The sequence below is a fragment of the Nyctereutes procyonoides genome, unplaced genomic scaffold, assembly GCF_905146905.1.
Source record: "Nyctereutes procyonoides isolate TBG_1078 unplaced genomic scaffold, NYPRO_anot_genome, whole genome shotgun sequence".
Classification (NCBI taxonomy): Eukaryota; Metazoa; Chordata; class Mammalia; order Carnivora; family Canidae; genus Nyctereutes; species Nyctereutes procyonoides.
This window is the reverse complement of record NW_026575020.1, coordinates 38,375,004-38,398,540: the sequence shown is the minus strand read 5'-3', so window position 1 is coordinate 38,398,540 and position 23,537 is coordinate 38,375,004. Positions and strand designations below refer to the sequence as shown.

The following is a 23,537-nucleotide window of genomic DNA, read 5'->3' as shown; positions in this document are numbered from 1 at the left end:
GTAATGTTTGAATGATAGACTAGGACAGACGATCGAAGATCGTCTAAGATGTGAAGGCCTGTTCTCTCTGAAGGAGGAGTGGGCTATATCTTTTTATCCCACCAGCTACACAGCGGCCCAGAAGCAATTGGGGGTAGTGATCGAGGGTATGCATCTGGCGTCAAGTAGACACAAAACTAGTTTCACTTCCTGGCTCTTCAGTTTCCTGTGATTCCATGGGGGAGTGGCATTGCCTCTGCTTCCTTACCTGTAAAGAGGAAATAAAAATAGTGTGTACTCAGTTCTTAAGAGAATTAAGCAAGACTATACATATGAAGTGCCTACCACGGTGCCTGGAATGGGGTGAAGCAGCGAGCAGTAGGAGCTTTGCTCACTGTACAGTTGTGTCACTCTTGCATCCTCGGTCTGGGCATGGCAGTCAGCGATTCTGGAGTCAGCCCAACTGCTCTCTCCCTGTCTTCCACAGGGCAGCAGCAGCTCAGACTCTCTGGAGGGCCAGAGCTGCGACTATGCCAGCAAGAGCTATGATGCCGTTGTCTTCGATGTCTTGAAAGTGAGTCCCGAGGAGTTTGCTGTAAGTAACGTAACTGATGTGGGTGTCTGGGCACCAAAGTGGGGTGTGACAGGGGGCAGCAGAAAGTTCCAATTGGAGGTGGAAACAACCCATATGCCCAACCATAGGGACCGTGGGATATGATATTCTTTATGAAATCCTAAGCAGCATTAAAAAGGTTGCCATCAATCTAGAATTAATCACCTTAGAAGTCATGTGCAGTATATACGAATAGTAAATGAAAGGGGCAAAGTTATAGCACCATTAACAGAGAAGAGTGCCAGTTTAAAAAGCATGTACAATACACGCATATTTGCATAAGAAGAGGTCTAAATTTTATGTTTACATATTCATAGCTATAGCCAAACGTATGCAGGATTCTAGTTAATTGAAATTTAATTTTTCTTCTTTTTGTTTACTTTCTACATTTTTTACAATGACTTTACTATGATGATAGAAAAGAGTATTTTGAAATAATAAATTTTTATTTTTTTTATATATATATTTTTAATTTTTATTTATTTATGATAGGCACACAGTGAGAGAGAGAGAGGCAGAGACACAGGCAGAGGGAGAAGCAGGCTCCATGCACCGGGAGCCCGACGTGGGACTCGATCCCGGGTCTCCAGGATCGCGCCCTGGGCCAAAGGCAGGCGCCAAACCACTGCGCCACCCAGGGATCCCAATAATAAATATTTTTAGATGGTTTTTCCTTCAGCATGTTTCTGCTGGTCTGATGGAGGGCTTTTCCTTGTAGCAGAGGAGCAGAGTTGGCTCTTCTTTGGCCATGACTTGGTTTCTTCCTTTTGTCCTTTGAGGGTAGAGGAGTATATTGCCCCTGGGGTGACCTGGAGCCTGACTGCAAGTACCGCCCCAGGGCTATGATTCCCAGGGCTGTGATTCTCGGCAGCACCACCATAGACCTGTTTCCTGCCATGCCCACTTCCTCCCTTTTCCTTTTGCTGGAACAGGTTTCTGCCCCCCCCCCCCCCAGGGTGCAGGGGACTGGGCCACATCTCAGCATTCTGCCATTGCCGGCTCCCATGTTTATTTTGTGCCCTGCTGAGCCTGGCATGTGCATCATCTTCAACGTAGCCAAGGGATCATTTAAAAACCTGCTTAAAGGGATGCCGGGTTGGCCCAGTGGTTGAGTGTCTGCCTTTGGCTCAGCATGATCCCGGAGTTCCAAGATCGAGTCCTGCATCGGGGTTCCCTGCGTGGAGCCTGCTTCTCCCTCTGCCTGTGTCTCTGCTTCTCTCTGTGTCTCTCATGAATGAATGAATGAATGAATGAATGAATGAATGAATGAATGAATAAATAAATAAATAAATAATCTTAAAAAAAAGAAAAAACCTGCTTAAAGCTCTCTAGCAGCTGCCTTGGCTGAGAATGAGATGCTGTATTCCTCCCTCCCTCCTCGACCTCCAGTGCCCGCTGTGGTCTGGCCAAGCCTCCTCTTCTGCCCCATCTCTATGCTCCCCAGTTATACCTTGGCTCCTTCTTTCTAACCCAGACTCACACAGTGTCCCCCTGCCACAGGTCCCTGTGTTTCTCTTCCTTCCTACTGGCTCTTCTTCATGTCTCTGTCTCTGTCCTTGGGCCTAAAGTGGTGTCTCTCCATCACTCTCTTTGCTCTTACCCTGCCATGGTTTCTTCATATTTCTTATTACTACTACCCAACATTATGTGATACAATATTTTTTTTTTTGTGATATATCTCCTCCACTGGAATAGAAACTCTTTAAGGACGGAAACTTTATCTGGCTTGTTCATTACTCTTTCCCCAGTGCCCAGAATGGTGCCTAGCTCATAGTAGCTACTCTGAATACATGTGGACTGAAAGAATTCAGTCTTCAAAATAACCAATGAAGCAGATTATTAGTTCCTCATTTTCCAATAAAGAATGAAAGATCTAACAGATTAATTATTATTTTTTTGCCTGGATCATATAGCCAGGTATCAGCAGAGCCAGGTCTAAAACCCCCACCTCCTGATTATTCACCTAATGCTGGGTGGTAATATTAAGGGCAGCTCCCATTTTTGAACACCTACCATGTCTAGGTCTTAACCTAAGTGCTTTGCATGCATTATCTAATTTACTTCTCATATCAGCCTGATAAATTAGGTATATTTATTATTCCCAGTTTATTGATGAGCAAGTCAGTGCTTAATGAAGAAAGTCACTTCTTCACACAGAAAGTAAGTGGCACTGTCTAACTGGGATTTAAAACCAGGGCTGAGGGATCCCTGGGTGGCGCAGCGGTTTGGCGCCTGCCTTTGGCCCAGGGTGCGATCCTGGAGACCCGGGATCGAATCCCACGTCGGGCTCCCGGTGCATGGAGCCTGCTTCTCCCTCTGCCTATGTCTCTGCCTCCCTCTCTCTCTCTCTCCCTGTGTGACTATCATAAAAATAATACAAAATAAAAATAAAAAAAAAATAAAACCAGGGCTGAGGGGATCCCTGGGTGGCTCAGTGGTTGAGCGTCAGCCTTTGGCTCAGGGCATGATCTGGGAGTCCGGGGATCGAGTCCCGCATCGGGCTCCCTGCATGGAGCCTGCCTCTCCCTCTGCCTGTGTCTCTGCCTCTCTCCTCTCTGTGTCTCTCATGAATAAATAAAATCTTTTAAAAAAATAAAATAAAACCAGGGCTGACATTCTAGACCAGCATTATCTAATGGGAATATAATCCGAATCACATGTGCAATTATATTTAATTATTTAAAAATTTTTTAATTCTAGTATGGTAGACATATAGTGCTATATTAGTCTCAAGTGCATAATATAGTGATTCAGCAGTTCCATATATTACGTAGTGATCATCATGGTAGGTGTACTCTTTAATCCCCTTCACCTGTTTCCCCCATCCCCCCACCCACCTCTCCTCTGGTAACCATCAGTTTGTTCTCTATAGTTGAGTCTGTTTTTTGGTTTGTCTCTTTTTTTCCTTTGTTCATTTGTTTTGTTCCTTAAATCTCACATATGAATGAAATCATATAGTATGTCTTTGATTGACTTATTTCGCTTAGCATTATACTCTCTAGATCCATCTATGTTGTTGTAGATGGCAAGATTTTGTTCTTTTTTTAATGGCTAAATAGTATTCTGTTGTATATTTATACCACATGTTCTTTATCCATTCATCTGTTGATGGACACTTGGGCTGTTTCTGTAATTTGGCTGTTGTCAGTAATGCTGCTATAGGGCAGCCCAGGTGGCTCAGCGGTTTAGTGCTGCCTTCAGCCCAGGGCCTGATTTTGGAGACCCGGGATTGAGTCCCACGTCAGGCTTCCTGCATGGAGCCTGCTTCTCCCTCTGCCTCTCTCTCTTTATGTCTGTCATGAATAAATAAATAAAATCTTTTTTAAAAAAGCTGCTATAAATATAGGGGTGCACATATCCTTTCAAATTGGCATTTTTATATTCTTTGGGTAAATACCCAGCGGTACGATTACTGGATTGTAGGGTAGTTCTATTTTTAATTTTTTGAAGAACTTCCATTGTTTTCCACAGTGGCTATGTGAGTTTGCATTCCCACCAACAGAGTAAGGGAGTTCTTTTTTCTCCACATTCTTGCCAACACTTGTTGTTACTTGTGTTTTTGATTTTAGCCGTTCTGACAGGTGTGAGGTGATATCTCATTGTGTGTGTTTTTTTTTTTAAAGATTTTATTTATTCATGAGAGACCCTGAGAAAGAGGCAAAGACACAGGCAGAGGGAGAAGCAGGCTCCCTGTGGGGAGCGTGATGCGGGACTCGATCCCAGGACTCAGGGATCACGCCTTGAGCTGAAGGCAGACACTCAACCGCTGAGCCACCCAGGCATCCCTCTCTTTGTGGTTTTGATTTGTTCCTGATGATGAATGATGGAGCATCTTTTCAGGTGTCTGTTGACCATCTGGATGTCTTCTTTGGAGAAATGTCTGCTCATGTCTTCTGCCTATTTTTAAATTGGATTATTTGGTTTTTTCGTTTTGAGTTGTATCAGTTCTTTATATATATTTTTGATACTAACCCTTTATTCGATATGTCATTTGCAAATATCTTCTCTCATTCAGTAGGTTGTCTTTTAGTTTTGTTTTCTTTGCTCTGCAGAAGCTTTTTATTCTGTTGTAGTCCCAATAGTTTATTTTTGCTTTTGTTTTCCTTGCCTCACAAGACATATCTAAAAAATTGTTGCTACAGCTGATGTCAGAGATCTACAGCTAGACCTCCATCCTTCTACTCCCTAGCAGGCTGAATATGAACATCCTTCTAGGTCAATGGGTGTAGATATAATTCTCTATTTTTGAAGTTTATTTGAAAGAGAGAGCATGAGTGTGAGCAGGGGAGGGGGAGAGGGAGAAGGAGAGAGAATCCCAAACTCCCCACTGAGCATGGAGCCCAGCTCAGGGCTTGATCTCATGGCCCTGAGATCATGACCTAAGCTGAAACAAGAGTTTGATGCTCAACCGACTGAGCCACCCAGAAACCCTTTTTAATTCTCTATTTTTAATAGACACATAATATAACAGAGTCTGCATATACAATAATATTTTTCAACAAGTCCCTTTTCATTCCTTTATGTTGTTTCAAATTTTTGCTATTGCAAATAATGATGTAGTAAACATCTATTTTTCTTTTCTTTTCTTTTTTTTAAAAAAACATTTTATTGATTTATGTGACAGAAAGAGAAAGACAGCATAAGCATGGGGTGGAACAGAAAGAGAAGCAGGCTCCTTGCTGAATAGGGAGCCTGATGTGGGGCTCCATCCTAGGACCCTGGGATCATGACCTGAGCTGAAGGCAGATGCTTAACTGACTGAGCCACCCAGGCACCCCCTGTTTTTCTATCTGTATCTAAATGTAGATTTGTATGTAAAGTCTCTTTATGTACCAGTGCTCTTCTTTCTGTAGGTGTAGGGATTGTTGTGTCAACAGTTTGCTCATTTTACTTTTTAGGAGATAATATCTAAGTGCAATGCCTGATCTTGGATCAAGAAAAAATTGCTACAAAAAAACAGTGTTGGGATATGTAGCAAATTTTGAATGCTGGGCTGTAATTTTAGGTAACACTATTGTAGCAATGATAAGTTACCTGGGTGTTATAGTTTTATTTTAATGTAAGAGCATGATCTTGTTCTTGGGAAATAACATGCTGAAGGATTTAGGAGTGAAGAGTCATGATGTCTGCTTTTTATTTTTGAGCGGTTCCCCAAAAAAGTATGTGTATAATTATATAGAGAGAGCTAACGCAAATGAGACAAGATGTTAATTAGTGAAGCGAGGTGAAAAGTTAAAGATTTCATCATACTATTCTTGCAAGTCAAAAAGTTTGACTTTTTTTTTAAAAAATCAAGAGTTAGGGGATCCCTGGGTGGCTCAGCGGTTTAGCGCCTGCCTTTGGCCCAGGGCGTGATCCTGGAGTTCCGGGATCGAGTCCCACGTCAGGCTCCCAGCATGGAGCCTGCTTCTCCCTCTGCCTGTGTCTCTGCCTCTCTCTCTCTGTGTGTGTGTGTCTCTCATGAGTAAATAAATTTTTAAAAATCTTTTAAAAAAATCAAAAGTTAAGAAATTTTTAAATGGATTACTGCCAGATTGCTTTCCAAAAAGAACAGAAAAGTCTATGGTCCTGTCGCTCCTGATGGTACTGATGGACGACAAATGGCATATACCTGTTTAATTTGCATTTCCTTGACTATGATTCTAAATTTGCCAGACACATGCTTCCTATATCTCTGGGAGTGGAAGTAGGAATATATATCTTTGGAGCTGATTGCCTTTTGTTCTGTGAGCCCTCCTGGTCATGCGTTGGTGGAGTGATCTAAATGCAAATTTAAAGATATCTTCTGGGGACGCCTGGGTGGTTCAGTGAGTGGCTCAGTGGTTGAGTGTCTGCCGTAGGCTAGGCTCAGGGCATGATCCTGGGGTCCTGGGATTGAGTCCTACATCGGGATTCCTGTGAGGAGACTGCTTCTCCCTCTGCCTGTGTCTCTGCCTCTCTCCTGTGTCTTTCAGGAATAAATAAATAAAATCTTTAAAAAAATGTATCTTCTGTTATAAAATATGCCACTAATTTGCCAACAGCTTCTTTTGTTTATTTGGGGATTGAGAGCCTGTATATAAGGTTGTGGCTGGGAAGAGGGGATTTAGTCACCAGTGTTAGAGGGAGAAACACTATATTGAGCATTTGCAGAAAACTTTTTTTTTCCTTTTTGGCTCAGTATCTTTCATTTATCCATGGAGAACCACTTCTTCCTTTAGGGCCATATTGTGAAGTGCTTCAACAGGTCTCTCCATTCTGAAGGATTCACCTCAACAGAAGTGTTTTGTAATATCTGGAGATTAGCCATTTCCATAAAAAGCCTGGATTTTTAGGGAGCCCTGGACTAGAAGGAAGGAGGAGATGGGAGATGTAGTTAGGATAAAGAAGGCATTGCCATGGTGACTAGCTTCGTTGGATATCCTGTATTAAGGCTTTATTTCCAAAAATAAGGAGAAGCCATTGAGAGACTTGTTCATGAGTGTGCTCCTCAGTCCAGGCATGTGTGCCTTACTGTGGCAGGGTTACAGATTTCATTTGTTTGTTCGTTCGTTCATTCATTCATTCATTGTTTTTGCTTATCGTCTAGTTAGTTACCATACAGTGTAATGTTAGTTTCAGGTGTACAATGTAGATATTTAACACTTACATGCAATGCCCAGTGCTTATCACGAGAAATGCTGCTTCTAGACCAGATGGCCCCATTGCCCCATTGCCCCAGATTCCCCATCTGGGAATCTCCCCCACGGGAGGGTCAAAGTCTCGTGAGGCTGAGAGCTGCTGTGAAGGGGCACAGGACCTGACAAGTCTCCACCCCTACCCACACCCTCCCTTTCTGATAAAACTGCCTACTTTGGAGTGCCCATACTTCTTGGGAAGGACTGCTCATCAGCAACCTTTCCATGTGTGTTTGGCTTTGTGGTAAAATGATGTGAAATTTATAATCTGATGATTTTACCTATGTATTGACATATTATTGTTTTGTACTCATCTTTTTTGGTTAGAATTGAGAGAATGGAAATGGGAGAGTCTTCTGAAAACCCTCAGATTGTGTGTTTGGGACCAGCCAGTATTTTTTAAGTTTGGTGATCTCTTTTGTTGTTTGTTTGGAATAAAATACCTGAATACATTTTCTGACTTAGGGGCTGAGCAGGAATCAGAATACTCGAAACTTGGACCATCCAAAAAAATGTGAACTGTAAAGCCACTATTTTAATAAATCATTTGGAAATTCAGTAGCAAACCCTAGAAGTGATGGCAGGATGGAGAGGAAGTTTCCTCATTTTCATATTAGCAGACTTTTGGTTCTCATCCTAAATGACATTGCAAATATTCTGCTGGTCCCGATAGGGAGTTGACTTGAGTGGTGAGAGAGATTTCCAAGGTCTTCACACTGAGCTTTCAGTGTGAATCTCCTGTTTTCACAAGGCCTTTCCGTTCCCCAGGATGGCAGAAGTAATCCAAATGTGAGGGGACTTGGCGAGCAATCTCTATGGGTCTGGCAGGAGAAATGCCAGTGTGTGTGCACTGCCTGGGACACAGCTCTGGGCCAGACACACAGACCTGTAGGCTTCCTGGCCTTAGTCATCCCTTGACACCTAGAGTACGAGGACCAGATCCTCTTTATGCTAGCATCCAGTGCCCCCTTGCCACTGGTGGGTAGACCCAGAGGTGAAAGGGCCCGGTTCCCAAGAACTTATTTATTCCTAGTGCCTTTGCTGTCACTGCAGAGCTTCCATTAGTGACAAAACTAGCCTGTTGGAGGGGTAAAGAGGCTTTCCACAGAGGCCACCTGCTTAATTTCCCTCTCTTGCTCAACCCTGAGGATGGTATGTTCTGGCCTGGATCCTGTGTTGCTCAGGGACCTAGTGGTCTTGGACAACCTTTAAATTGTTCCAAGAGGCAACCACAGTTCTGCACCTTAACCATGGAAAGTGATTACACTCGACACACTGTGTGTGTTGCCATTTTTCCAATGTATCTGTGAAGTGAGGTTTCTTTCATGACTATTTGTTGACTCAATGTAACAGCCTCGTTGAAGAGCAACTTTTGATGCTTGAACATTCAAACAAATCAATGGTTCCTTATTTCTTAGCTCATGTATTTGTCAGGAAGCATAACTTCACATGCTGATACATGAGCCCATCTGTGTGAGTTCACATATATATGGTATATAAGTGTAAATATATAAACACACATGTACGTACAGTTGACCCTTGAACACACGGGTTTGAACTGTGTGGGTCTGCTTATATACAGATTTTTTTTTATAAATACAGTATTGTAAATGCATTTTCTCTTTATGATTTTCTTAATAATTGCTTTTCTCTAGCTTATTTTATTGAAAGAATACAGTTTATAATTCCTATAATATACAAAATGTGTTAATCAACTGTTGATGTTATTATTAAGGCTACTGATCTATAGTAGGCTATTAGTAGTTAAGTTTTTGGGGAGTCAAAAATTATATGAAGGTTTTAATTTATTTTTTTAAAGATACATTTATTTATATTAGAGTGAGAGTGCATGAGTGGGGGTGGGGGGGGGGGAGAGAGAGAGAGAGAGAGAGAGAGAGAGAGAGAGAGAGAGAGAGACTCCTTGGTAAGCATGGAGCTTGACATAGGGCTCTATCCAATGACCCCAAGATCATGACCTGAGCTGAAATCAAGGGTCAGATGCTTAACCGACTGAGCCACCCACTTGCCCCAATATGCAGATTTTAGATAACAGAGGGTTGACATCCCTAACCTCCATGTTATTCAGGAGTTTATGATATATATATATATATATATATATATATATATATATATATATATATATATAATCTTTGTGAAAATTCAAGATAGGAGGTGCAGAATGCCTGGCACCTGATGGATGCTCTCTGTCTCTATGTGCTGCATAGATGTGCTTTATCCAAATGCATGTATATATGTATGTATGCACACAGATGCATATCTAGAGATAGCACCTGTCAGATGCCAGGCATTTTGTACTTCTTGTCTTGAATTTTCCCAAGGATCCTATAAGATAGGGATTATTGTCACCATTTCCTCAATGTGGCACCTGAGGCTGGGAGAGGTTAAATCGTGTGTTACAGAGAATACTACTCTTAAACAGTGGTATCCAGACACACACCCAAGCCCAGCTTATTCCATAGCCCCAGTCCTTTCTACTGCATCATGTCTTTCTCCTTGATCTGTGTGCCGTGGGCAGGCTTGTGTTAAGAGGCACTCAGATGCCCTTTTCACTCCTTTCCCTGACCTGTCACAGGTGTCTCTTAACTGACACCTGGCATTCCAGCTGACATAGAGATGGGCAGATAATATTGAAGTCAGCTCAGTGCATGCCTTGGCCTGTGAAGATTGTTAGCAGTGTCTTACTGTTAGCTGAGGAGCAGCTGAAGATGGGAATAGCCTTTAACTAGATACGTGCTTCCTGTATTTAAAACATTAGTGTGTTGCAAGCAAGCTGTGGTAAAGGGCCAGTTTTTTTTTTTTATCATTTTTCATCTGTTGGGGACTGATACTTAAAAAAAAAAAAAAACAATAAAAACGTTGTGGCAATTTTGTTATAAAAGTTCCCAAATGCCTGCTCTCAAATTCTGTAGTTATCTCATTGTGAGCTGGTGGAATACATAGTTTGCGGTCCAGCACTGGTCCACGGATGCATCTCAAGTAGCACCCTACCATGTAATTTAGGGGAGGCTTAGACTTCAGAAGAAATATATCATTTCTATAAGCCATAATTTTTTTAAAATTTAAATTTAGAGTAATAGTCTCTCTGTTTAGCATTCTAATTTTTAATATTGTGTCTACAACTTTTTTAAATTACAAAAGTTTCATGCTTGAAACAAAAACTCAAATAGTACAAAAATGTCCAAACTAAAAATGTTCCCCTTAATCTCAGTCCCACCCTCCAAATGACTATTATCAATTCTTAAATAGAGAGTTTGTTTCACATTAAAGAAAGAAGGGTGTGAGGCCAAGATTTACGAAGGAGGAAGGGATAGAGGAGGCAATTTAGAAATTTTTTATTCTATTCTTTGTTGATTTTTTTTCTTTCCAGGCAGAATGTTACTACTCCGTATAGATTCAAAGTTATCTTTGATTTCCAGTATCTTCTAACACTGATTCTCTTTTGTTGCAGAGCCAGATCACGTTAATGGACATACCTGTGTTTAAAGCCATCCAGCCGGAGGTCTGTACTTTGTCCTTTAGACTGTTCTAAACACTGTGGCTGGGAAGAGATGATTTAGTCAGCCATGTTTGAGTGACTCTTGATTTCTCCCTTGAAGTCTCTGTAAAAGCATTATTGATTTAAGCCCCTATGAAAGAGCTCATCCAGGTGCTTCTCATTCTTTGAGTCAGGTATTTGGGTTCTGCAGAGAATGTCACTGTTTCTGGCCCACTTTGGCAGGGCTGTGGGCAGTGGGTGCCCATGGCCTCCATGACTGAGCCAGGCCTTCTCACACTGACGTCTTTCCTCAGGCTACTCCTGCTGAGAATGGTCCCTGTCAGGAAGGGGATGTGAGGGAGCATTTTTCTGGAGAGCTTTCTTTCTGTTGATCCCAAATTCTGGTGGTTTACTTGTTTCTGAGTTTGAAACCAGTTGCCACAGCAAAGCATATACATATTTACATTAAAAGCATGTGTACATTTTTAGAAATAGCATATTCAATAAAGAGAAAAAAAAGTTGGTTTTGGTCTTTAAAAATATCCTGGAAATGTATAGTAGATGATAACAAGGCTTTAGGGTTGTTTTAGTCAGGGTTCTTTTTGTGTTGGCAAGTAATAGAAATCCATTTCAAAGTAGCTGAATAGGCAGAAAGGGAGTTTATTATAGGGAGAAAGGGGCACTTGATGGAATTCATGGGCATGGAGTTCAGGTAGCTGGAGAGCCAACCAAGATGGAAGCTCTGTCTCTTGCCTCTGCTTTTTCCTCTTTTTTGCTGTCCTGTCTTCTTTCCTGTCCATTTATGGGGTCCAGTGTAGCCTCCCCAAAGGCCTCCCATTTACATGATCCTCCTTCAGCCACCTTCCAGATCGAGTCCAGCCCAAGTGAGCCACGTGGCTAGTGCTGGTTCATGAGCTGAGCCAGGACATGTAGCCAAGATGAGCAGGCACAGCTGAGGGGACACATTTTAGAGAAGCGGGGAGATGTGTCAGAAAGTGTCTGCTGTGACCATGGTGTGAATTCCAGAACTCTCTTGACATGTAGCCCTTTGTCTTAGAGTATGGTAGCTGTTAAGGTTTTGAGAAAAAGCAGCATATTTTAATACAAAGACAGACAGAGGATCCAGGCCTTCTGAGAGCTGGCATCTAACCTACTGCAAATTAGGAGGAAACTAGTACTTCTAGCTCCACTCAGCATTTATGGGAAGACGTGGCAGTGATTTGTATAACTGTGTGTGTGTGTGTGCACACATATGAACGTATGTGCTTTGCTTATCAGGTTTGGGGAGCAGAGCTATGTTTGTTTTTTTTTTTTCATTGGCTGACTTCCAATCTTTTCCTGTTATCTTCTAACATGAAATTATCCATTCTCTCTAATTAAAAAAAATAAAGCAACTCTCTACCTCTTGGCGATTTTTAGGTATTACTTTGACAGTTGCCTTAGTTTTCAGTCTAAAGCTATTTGTGATCATTTTCTCTGCTTCTCTTTGATCTGGAGTCATTTAGACATTTGGATCTTTATTCTTTGTCCTGAGCATCTGGGAGAGTAGCCCAGCTTGCCATGAGCCCTGGTTCCTCGACCTACATGTGCCCAGGGAAGCTGGGGTGGCCATTCAGGCTGATGATAGGAGGAAAAATGGTGGGGAGTTCTTCAGAGGCATGACTAGGGCCAGACCAAGGCTTTTCCCCAGGGCACGGAAGTTTGGAAGGTGCCTCATCCAAGACATATCTTGTTTTAAATTGTGATAAGACATTAAGGTAGAGATGTTTTGCTTTCAAGATTTTCACTTGGAGCTGTGATTGTCAGTTGTGGCTCACATCAGAATTACCTGGGCGGCCTCTGAAACATGGGGTACCTGGACTCCACCCTTGACCATTGAATCTAGATCTCTGGGTCAAGGCCTGGGCCCAGTTAGCCCAATTTTGTAGAAGGTAACCAGGTGATTCAGATACAGTGAGGATTAAGAACTAATTCCCTTGAGGTCTCTGGAGAAACCCCAAACTTGAATGTCTTGGATCTATGCACACTAAAAATGGAAGAGTTTGGTCCTTCTTGTCATTTTCAAAACTGTGGCTAAAAGGAGGATCCTGGGAGCTGCCCCAGCTTTTTTGCTGTTGTTGTTGTTAGTGGACTGAAAACTATTTTTCTTCCTGATGATGTCTGCCACATTGTGGCTGACCCACCCAGAGTTGGAGGGACATGAATAAAGGACATTTATAAATTTGACAAGACTTCTCAGGAAGCAGAGGCCATCATCAGAGCAAGATGGACACTGTGAGTGACCTGTCCTCCCAGAAGATCAGGAAGCCTGTGGGCTGGTACCTTTCACTGTTGCCTATGCATCAGAATCAGCTGGGGAGCTCTGTATAGAAATACAGAAGCCTAGGCTCCATCCTTGGAGATGTTGCTCTCATAGAGCTAGAGTTAGAGTGGGTCAGGGAATCTCTGGCTGTATTCTTTTTGATATGTAAATTGTCCTGTCTATTTTTTTTGTACTTTTTTTTCTTGCTTTATTCAGCAATAAGACCATAATATTTCATATTTAAGAAAGTATGAAAAATTTGTCAAGTTTTAAAAGCTGAATACATGTAGTGTTGGATCAAGGCACATACAAGACTGGCCAAAGGGCATACAATGCACTTTGTTTTTTTGTTGGGAGAAAAAAATCATGGCAACAGAAAAATGATGTGGTTTTTAAACAAGTAATAGCTCACAATTTTGTAGGAAGAAAGAAATGTTACATTACAAGTTCATTATGTGATATGTGGAAAACTGTGACAGAAATGGGCAGTATTCTTGATCAGAGTGAAAGTAAATTGAACTTTTTTATGTACAGTGTTAAAACATTTCACATAAACCGGATCTAAATTTGATTTCTAGTATTTATTTTTATTTTAAATTCTTCCTTATTTAAAGTACTACTTTCTCTGCATTGTTGAGGGGAATTGCTTATGGTTACACTACCTTTTTAAATACATGTAAGTGTTTCTTTGTTGACATCGTTTATGATAAAAACATAAACATTAACAATTATGTCTTTAGAATTCACTTTTCAAAAATTGGGATGGTATAGGCAAGACCAAAATGCAATTCTGGTATTTGTGTTCATTATACTATGGCGTCTAAATTTTCATGTTTTCCTAGGTACAAATTTCCCCCCTAACGTAGAAGCATGCTCACATTATTGATTTGTGAAGTCCTTCATTCTCAAAACTTTGTTAACAGTGGTTTTAACAACAGACTTCATACTCCCTTATGCCAGCTGATGTATTCAGTTCAAAAGATAATGCTTTCTTAAGGATATCTACTTTGCTTAGAGTAAAAATGGAGATATGCAGCAAGTTTGATATTGCCCATTACTTCACATATTTTAATTTATTGAACCCCTGGGATAATACAAATTTAATAGTTGGAACATAATTTCATAACTATTTTTTGAACTTTAATTTTTCTCATTCAGCCAGTTTTTTTTAACATTTTATTAATACCAAAGTGAAAAATGGCCTGTGCTTATACTACAAGGATCTCATGTGAACTCAGTCCTGATTGTTCAGTACAGCAAGGAAATCACTTTCACAGCCAACAAGTCATCTTACTCAGTAGAACACAAAGTAAATGGTTTATAACGTCAGTATTTGCAAGGAAAATACAGTACAAATTACTAAAAAATACTAAAATATAGAATCATGTTCAGGCATCTCCACTACATCAATTGCACCAGTAACCTGAAATTTGAAACTTTTAATAAAAAGTTCTTAAATATAAATTATATGGCAAATGTATAGTACATTGCTTTTTCCAGTCTCTCTTTTCCAGTGTTTTGCAGTAGAACAGGGTTCCTACCATCACTTCCCTTAGGTTTAAAAAAACCAAAACACAGTCTGCTACAAGGCCTCCAGCATCATGAGTGCAAGTGATCTGAGTCTGGAATACCACTGTCTCTGTAGCTTTGGTTACTGCTGCTTTCACTGTGATTGTTTTTATAAAGATTCATTCCATTAGGAGGAAATATGGTGTGTATTACAAATTCCTCCTTTGAGATTGGTTCATTGCTTATTGGTAACATCTGAAAAGAAGTCTCCCTGATTTCCAGGATGGAGTTGTCCTTCTTAGTGCCAGCTTCCGCATAGTCATCCTTCCTTCTCCTCCCTTTGCTGTACTCACAGTTCCTTGAGAAGAGTGATCCATTTCTATGAACATACCAGCAAACTAAAGCAAGAAGGTCAATGGTCACCAGGGCCACAGCCCCACCAATGATGGCAGCCAATGGTAAATTGGGATTTTTGTAAGGTTCTTTCTATTGCTCTCTATTAAGGGTGGTTGTAGGGTTGTACATTCGAAGGGGTACAGTTTCAGTCTCAATACAAACACAGGTGTCATCAAATAGGTGGAGGTTACTGGTTTCCATGGGAACCATGCAGACTCGATAGGGCGAATCAGGCTCTAGGGCTGTGACCAAGTATTCATTACGTTCTCCTGTTGTGATTGTTTCTGTTTTAGATCCAGATGCTGGGCTATGGCCCAGTTTGAGCCAGCTGAGTCTTAAAGCAGTCATAGGTAGGACAAGTTTCCAAGAGATATGAATTGTGTCGGAGGTGACAGATTTCACAGTAATTATAATTGTTTTTCTTGCTGGACTCCCTGTGGTTTGCTGATCTTTAGTGAGCTTAGGATTCTTAATGTCTGGTTGTTTGGTCACTGGAGCTGGCCACTGTCCTTGAGCAGGATATATCGTATTGGGTATTGCAGTGGTTATCTGAATGGTGCTTACAACTGCACTGTCCTTACAATCAAATAGAACTTTTTTTGGGGGCTTGGCACATAAGCCCACGCACATTGACCTTCATAGGTAGTGATTGCAACCAGTCACATACCCATTTCATCTTGCACCCACAATACCAGGGATTGTTGCGAAGAATCAGTTGGATTATATTGTCCAAATCATCAAAGATACCCTGAGGTAAATTACTTAGGTTGTTATTGGACTTATCAAGTAGATACAGCTGCCTTAGATAAGAAAAAGCATTTGGGGGCACCCAATTGATGTGGTTATCTTGAAGATAAAGCTTCCTCTGGTTTGTGCCTGAGATTTACTGGTGCAGCAGTCAGGGAATTCCATACCAGGGACAGTTCTGTTAAGTTGACTAGGTTGAAAAAAACTTTATCACCTAAACCATGGTTGGTCAATAGATTTCCACCCAAAACCAGGCGTTTTAGGCTAGTGAGACCTTGAAGACCTGGGGATGAAATAGTGGATATGCGGTTATCATCCAAGCGTAGTTCTTCTATAGTCCTGGGCAAACCCCAGGGGATTGTGCTAAGGTGACTACAGGACAGGAAAGTCAAAGATAGTTGCTGTCTCGGAATGCCCCCTCTTCAATGCTAACAGCAGAGACCGAATTATCATCTAAGTGTAATTCTTCCAGGTAGGGAATTTTGGAAAGAGAATCATAAGTGATAGTCCTTATGTTATTTTCCTGCAAATGTAACTCTTACATACTTTGGTAGGTTGGTAGGAAATTCATCTAAACTGTTGTGGTATAGGTATATTCTTTGTACTTTTAGCAAGTTTTTCAAATCTGAAGGAATTCCAGCGTTATTGATTTGGTTGTTCTGAAGGTATAGAGTTGTAGCATCCTCTGATATTCTTGCTGGAATTGATGTCAAAGCGATCATTACAGTAAATGAAACCTGCATCACAGCGGCACACAGATGGGCAGGATTTAGCCATAACTGATAGAGGTGTCACCTGAAGGAACAGCCCAATTTTAGTCCCGATGAGGAAAATGCTCCAGGCTGGGTTGATCATGGTCAGCAGTGTTGAGGTCTTTGTATACGGTAGTGTCAGAGCCCTTTTTGAATCATGTGAATAAATTTTGCATGAGTGAAAATCCAATGCACAGGGATCCCTGGGTGGCGCAGCGGTTTGGCGCCTGCCTTTGGCCCAGGGCGCGATCCTGGAGACCCGGGATCGAATCCCACGTCGGGCTCCCGGTGCATGGAGCCTGCTTCTCCCTCTGCCTGTGTCTCTGCCTCTCTCTATCTCTCTCTCTGTGACTATCATAAATAATAATAAATAAAAATTAAAAAAAAAATTAAAAAAAAAAAAAAAGAAAATCCAATGCACAAAAATTATTTTCCTGATGAGGGGCTGGGACTTATAAACTCTTGTTCAGTCCTTGGAAATGTTCTTCACTGTTTATTCATGTAATCCTATGCTGCACACACCTCCAGATCAGGCTCGCTGTTGTCAGTGAACATTCCAGCTACGGTTCAGCATGGTAGGCAAGCTCATTAAAGGAGGGACCAGAGACAATTCAGCTTGCTCTTACTATGTAGAACACATGGCTTCCTATGCACTTTTTTTTTTTTCCTGATAGAGTTTCTGTGTGAAGGTTCCTTTTGTGTAGCTTAATTCCCTTATTAGAAATTGCTCTCTTTAAAATTCTTATTGGCTCTTCTGTGCAATGTGGTCAGAGATAGTAACTTCAGATCCTCATGAAGAAAGCCATTCATGATGCTAAGGTCTGTATAGTAATAGGTTTTTCCATCAGTTACCCCCCACCTTTATTCCTGTCCAGGATTACCTGAGTATAAACTTTGTACAGTAGCTATATCCTGAGGTATGATTACCTGCTGTGAAATAGCTATTTCCAGCTTTTGCTTCTTGCTGCTTTCTCAGAATAGCTGGTGTAGTCACGTTATATAAGAACAGGTATTCTTTTTTAAGAGGTAAAACTTAATTCAAATATTCTTCATGGGAAAAAATAGGAAGCATACTAGATTTCCTTTACTTTTCTCTTCCTTAAAATATACTGGGTCTGAGCATCTCCAGGAAGACGAGAAAAAGCAATCCCATATATACTGCCACTATAGGTGTAATTCCACTGTGAACTGGAGTGATAACCCTCCCCCTCTCCCAAGCTCCACGTCCAGTGCACACAAAGCCAAAGGAGCTGCAGGCAGAACGTGTCCTGCTTTGGATCACTCCTACACTGAGGAGTGAGTGAGGGAGAGCATTCCAGTTTAGTGCACACAGCCCACCTCCAAGTCTGAAGTTCAATGGTCTTGTCCTTAACCAGTGGGAGCCCTTTCATGTTACCTCCTGTATCCTTTTAATAGGATCCCCTTGGTTTGGATGGCTTCCTTGCTCTTTGGCACAAGTCATATCAGTGTTGTGTTGTATAATTCCTGCTGAAGACCTGGAGTCAGATGTGCCTTCGGGGTGCTGGTTTGTTTTACTGGAGACAAATATTCAGAAACCATGATCTGAGTGAAAGGATTCTCATGAGAGGAGGTTGCAGTTTGCTTTTAGGTTCTTTTGGTGGACAGGGTTAAGAAATATTTATTTGTTCAAAGGAAAAGTCATGGAGTGCCTAGTGGGTCAGTGGGTTGAGTGTCTAACTCTTGGTTTCTGCTTGGGTCATGATCTCAGGGTTGAGGGATTGAGCCCTATGTTGAGCTGTGTGCTGAGCGTGGAGCATGCTTGGGATTCTCTCTCTCCTCTGCCCCTCCCCACTTGTGCTCTCTCTCTCTAAAAGAATAATAATAATAAAAAAGGAAAAGTCATGAGTTCATAGTTAGGGTCGGTGGTGGTCTTTCTCCACATTTCTTCCTTCCCTCTTCATCTTGTCATGACTTCCCTGTGGGTGGTGTCTATTTCTCATTCTCTTGACTTTGGGCTTGGCCGTGTGCCTTGGGCACAAGTGATAGCATGCACATGGTGAGTGAGAGATATGACAAGCCCTCTCAGAACTTCTAATCTCCATGATATATGGATGACTCTTGCTTGTTTAGCCTGAGTCCCAAAATGAAGATGTTGTAGATGACCTGAATCTAACCCAAAGCCTGAATTCCAGCCTAACCTGGCCCTGCCCCAGTGAGGCCAGTGGAGATTGGCTGAACTGCAGCCATTCTACCCACCCCCTGAGTGTGAAATAAATATTGCTGTTTTAAGCCTCTAAGATTTGAGGGTTGTTTGTTATATCACATTATCTTGTTGACATGTGACTGATATAATGTTGATCTTTCCAACTCAAATCTAACATTATTACAGTGTTATGAGCTTAATTCCTTTTATTTTCTTATGATTTCTTTTACACTGACAGGTTTGGGTTTCTTTCTTTTTTTTTTTTTAGGTTTGGGTTTCTAACAACATTAAATAATTGCATTTTTGTATTATCTCATTATATACACATACATTATATTATTTAAAAATAATAATAGCAGTATTAATATTAACCAGCAGAGTATGGATTATAGTTTAACATTTCTTTGCAGTTCTGTTTGTCTTTAGTACCTTTTCTTCTTGTCTTCCCTCCCTTGTACCACTTCCATACCCACATGGGCCCCCCTTCTTCACTTTCCCAGATGGCTTTTGGAAGCACCAGGGAGGAAAAGGAGGGTTATGCTCACTTGGTTCTAGAGTCTGCCTCCTGAGAGACCCTGTTGGGTTCCAGTGCCTGGAATGCAGTGGGTACTCAATAACTATTTGTTGAATGAGTGGAGGAGGAATGAATGAGTGAAGCACAGGAGCAGAATGTTAATCTGTCTGTGTTTAGGCCCCTTGCTAAGGGAGGGGGGTGTACCAATTAAGGGAACATTATTACCAGGGTGCCTGTTTTGTGGTGGGACCGCTTCCCCCAAAACAGGGGTTTTGCCTGGTGAGCTCAGCCTTTGAAGATTCAAATTTCCAAATGCTGTTGATAACTGAGGGTAGAACTGTGGCTTCTGCTTGTTTCTGCAAGGGAGACCGCAAGAGCATCATCCCAAGGCTTAGAGGAAGCTTGGCAGACGGTGAGTTAAGGATTGGCAGAGAACAAGGAAAATGGAAGTTAACAAATAGAGAACCACACTGCCCTGTTCCCTGGTGACTTCAACAAGTGACCAATTTTATCAAACATTGGCTAGCTAATGCAGATGCAACTTTGCAGAATAATGGCTCACAGCTGGGCTTAACTTGTATGCTGTGGCCCAGAACTCCATCACTGGATTGGTTGGATTGGGTCTCCAGGACTAGGTGGATTCCTGCCTGCCAGGGCTTGGGCTTAAGGAGGTCTTTCTAGGGTTCCTGGAGGCAGCAACCTTGTGTGGTACATTTGCAAGGTGGCATTTTGTCCCGTCTTGCATCTCTTTATCATTCGGCCCAATCCCCAGCCCATGAATTGGAGGCTTAGCAGTTTCTCAGAGGCCAGTCGAACTGTCAGAACTGGTTTTGTCCTTGGTTTTGATATCAGTGGAGAGCAGTGCTGGGTGGCGAGGACGGGGATCTACTGTTCTTAGAAGGTACTGAAAATGAGCACGGTGTGTGTGTTTCCTCAGCCCAGAGCTCTGTCCACATTGGGCTACTGGGTCCACTTACCTGCACGTGCTCAAGAGCAGGGTTGAGTCCTGGCCTCACCCTGAGGAGCTTGGACTTTGGACAAGTTACTCATTCTCTCTGTGCTTCAGTTTTCTTGTGTAAAATGGGGGAAATCACCATTTCTGCATTACAGTGGGTCTGTAAGAACTTTGTTTGGTGCCTGCATGCTTTAAGTTCCTGATGGCTTGTGGCTGTTTGCCCTCTCTGGTGCGCAGTTTGTGAATAGACCGTGTGCATTATGGACGTGAGGTTGTGCTCAGCAGTACACTCGATAGTGACCCTGTGGGAGCCACTGGCCCCAAGGAGGCGATGCTCTGAAGAGCATAGTGGGTAAGAGCACTTTTGCGGGAATCCTTGAGGTCTGAGTTCACATCCTGGTCCCTGGATGGCCATGAGGCTGAGGTCTAGATGAAGACTCACACCATGGTGCCCCTGACCCTGTGGACATCGTTAGGGAGGGTCTCTCTGCCTTGGAGTTGGCGCATTGGCACTGATCCTGGAAGGCTGAAAGAGATTGTATTTTATGGGTGGTTTGGGGAAAGGGATGAGAGTTAGAGTTAGGAAGGGCATTTCAGGCGGAATGAAGAACTCGAAAAGGCAGATAATATATTTAGCGAAATGTAACACTACTTTTGGTGCTGGGTGGCTGGGGAGAAGAAAAGGCGAGCCTGCTGTTCTCTCCGTTCTGTGCTTCTTGAGGGCATAACAGGGACTTACTGGAAGCCATGTGTCATTCTCTTGCCCACTGGCAGCTGGGGGCATGCAGGTTCACAGAGGCATGTGGATGGGTGTCTCATGGGCCTAAGTAGGAAGGAAACAAGCATTAGTGGGTACCAAATTCAGTGAGATGGAAAGTTTCTCTATGTGCCTGTGTTTTCTCCAGCCTTTTTGCTGCCATCCCCACTACCAGGGGCAACTGACTTTTACTCTCTGCTGGAGAGACAAAGATGAAGGGGACACAGGGGGTGGGGGCGCACAGTTCAGCAAGAGGGGGGAACACATGTGTGAACATATAGTACACAAGTATTTCGGGGATGTAGAGATGTCAAGGAGAGTGGGTGGTAGGAATGGGCAGGAGGCAGAGCTCTACATTTTTGGGCTCAGGGATCCACTGAGGGATTTCAAAAAGAGAATGACATGGACCAACTGTATTTTAGGAAGTTCATTCTTGATGCTGGAGACAGAACCACCCAGAATTAGGAGATTGGTTAGGAGCTTTGCAATAGTGTGTGTGAGGCAACGGTGGTAGCTGGAGGGCAGGGGGCCTGGTGGTAGGCTGGTGATGAGGCTGCTGTGAGGTCCTAGGCAAGAAGAAACAGGAGAGGGGAGTGGACTGTGCATTCATGGAACAGAAGGAAGAGCAGCGGGCAGAGGAGGAGGCCCAGGGAGCCTGGAAGCAGAGCAGGGGCATGGTAACGTTTACCCTGGGGGAGGGAGGCCAGAAGGGCTGGAGAGGGCTGATGGCTTGGAAGACTCACGAAGGACTGAGGGACCAGAGGTCAAGCCGGGGGGAGGCGTAGATTTGGTGTGGAGTCAGAGAACCAGCTGGAGGCCAGGAGATCATTTAGGGAGAATGATGGTAGAGTGCAGGATCTGTGAGGTGGGGTGGCTCTAGAGATTGTGCTTGATGGGATGTGGCTGAGCCTTTGGGGAACTGCAGCAGAAGACGATGAAGGTCTCTCCTGGAAGAGGAGGGATGTGGTGTGACCCAGGGGTGAGAAGGGCCACCACCCAGTTTAGTGATGTCTCTGGAGATGATGGCAGGAGACTGGGAGGAGGAGACTGTGGACCAGAGCCAAAGGTAAAGGTGCTGACAGCAATGTGGAGGGAGGGGAGATGGAGGTGCCAGGAGGTACCCTGGGCTCCCCCAGGATACAGCTGTGGGCCTAGACTGGAGCTGTATGAGGTAAGGGACCAGTATGTCACCAGAACCTGCCACCAGGCTTCAAGGCACAGGCCAAGAGCTCAGTGTTAGCGGAAGGCAGGCAACAGCTGGTCTGGGGAGGCTTGTAATCCTCTGCTTCCCTCACTGTGGCCCTGGAGGGAAGCAGGGGGTTACAAAGAAAGGCAGACAGCTTAGGTTGAGGAAGGGAGCAGCATTAATGAATGTTTTGGGAGCAAAGAGTCTTTCTCCAGAGAGAGCTTGCATCCCTGTGGGACACTTATTCTAGAGAGGTTTGCCTTCACCCTTCCTGCCCCAGGGCTTGAGGTCTCTGAGCGTGACTTGACCTGCATCTGTTGGTTTACAGAAGGGCTGGCCTGTAGAAATGGAAGACTCCCTGCTGAAGTACACCATTTTCTCTGGGCCACATGACACGTTGCAATGCAGGAAAACACTGTCTGTGGGTTCAGGAACCTGACCCTCTGGCCTTTTGTCTGGATGCTGGGTTGCCTGCTCTGAAGAAGCGGGCATTCCAGAAAGCCGAGGTCAGTGTTGGATGTCAGACAAACCCTGTGTGTCTTTACTGCTCCTTGGAATAACAGCGTTTGGCCTTAGGAGAAGAGAAGCTCGTTGCCAGCAGGCAAGTTATTTGTAAAGAGGAGATTGGTTTCGATGACATCATTAAAACTCCTCTGTCAGGTCACATGCTGGGCAATTTTCTGACACTGTTTATTTCCCTCTACTGCCCCAGCCTAGCCTGAGTCTCTGCCACCTCTCTTCCGATCGCATATCCTCACACTTAATCCAGCTTCCCAACCTCCTTTTGCATCCAGAGACATCTTTCTAAAGCCACAGTTGGGCACAGTCCTACCTAGATCCCTCTGAGGCTCCCCACTGCTCCTCAGATGCACATCTCTTTTACACTGCCAGCCAGGCGGTGTGAGGGGCCAGTAGCAGACCTCCCGGCCTCAACCAGCTCAAGCTTGCTGCTGCTCCATGCTGCCCACAGCCTCCCTGGTTCCCCCATCCCAGAAATGGAGTGAGCAGCTGGGAACACTAGACTGGGAGTTGTGCAGGTTCCCCTGATGCTCACCACACTGTCTCCTACTTGCTGTGCTTAGCACTTTTAAATTTGAATAATTAGTTATTTCCAGTCTCTCTGCCTCCTAGATTATAAACTCCATGGATGTGGGGATCATGCCAATACTATAATCCCCTCCATATCCTGTGACCCAGCACAGTGCCTGATCCTGATGTTACTTACTGAATACATTTAGGATGTGGCCCTGATAATAATGATAATATCTCATTGAAGCCTTCTCTTCAGTTCTGTGCTATAGTGCCCCCCTTGGTTCAAAACACTGAATTAGGAGGTGGTCTAGGTTCCCTCCAGTTGGGGCCAAGACATGGGGTAGGAAGCTCCCAGAATAAGGCTCATCAGCTCTGATGTTTGCACCAGAAGCCTGAGCAGCCGCCTTTCTCCTCTGTGACTGTTCTGAGTTTGTATTTGTTACTTGCTTCTCATTTCCCAGAGCTACTCTCCCCATCGT

The 23,537-nt window shown here is 43.2% G+C and overlaps 1 protein-coding gene and 1 pseudogene across 5 annotated transcripts in view; one reads left to right on the top strand and one right to left on the bottom strand.

The window, feature by feature from the left end:
- Positions 1–23,537, top strand: part of RALGPS1 (Ral GEF with PH domain and SH3 binding motif 1) — a 292,316-nt gene that overhangs the window by 51,384 nt on the left and 217,395 nt on the right. For all 5 annotated transcript variants that reach the window (XM_055336511.1, XM_055336494.1, XM_055336502.1 and 2 more), the window contains 2 exons: positions 467–574; positions 10,718–10,768. In XM_055336511.1, the coding sequence (XP_055192486.1) occupies positions 467–574; positions 10,718–10,768 (159 nt within the window). The remainder of the gene's footprint in view (positions 1–466; positions 575–10,717; positions 10,769–23,537) is intronic.
- On the bottom strand, positions 14,646–16,602 carry LOC129516910 (leucine-rich repeat transmembrane protein FLRT3-like; annotated as a pseudogene).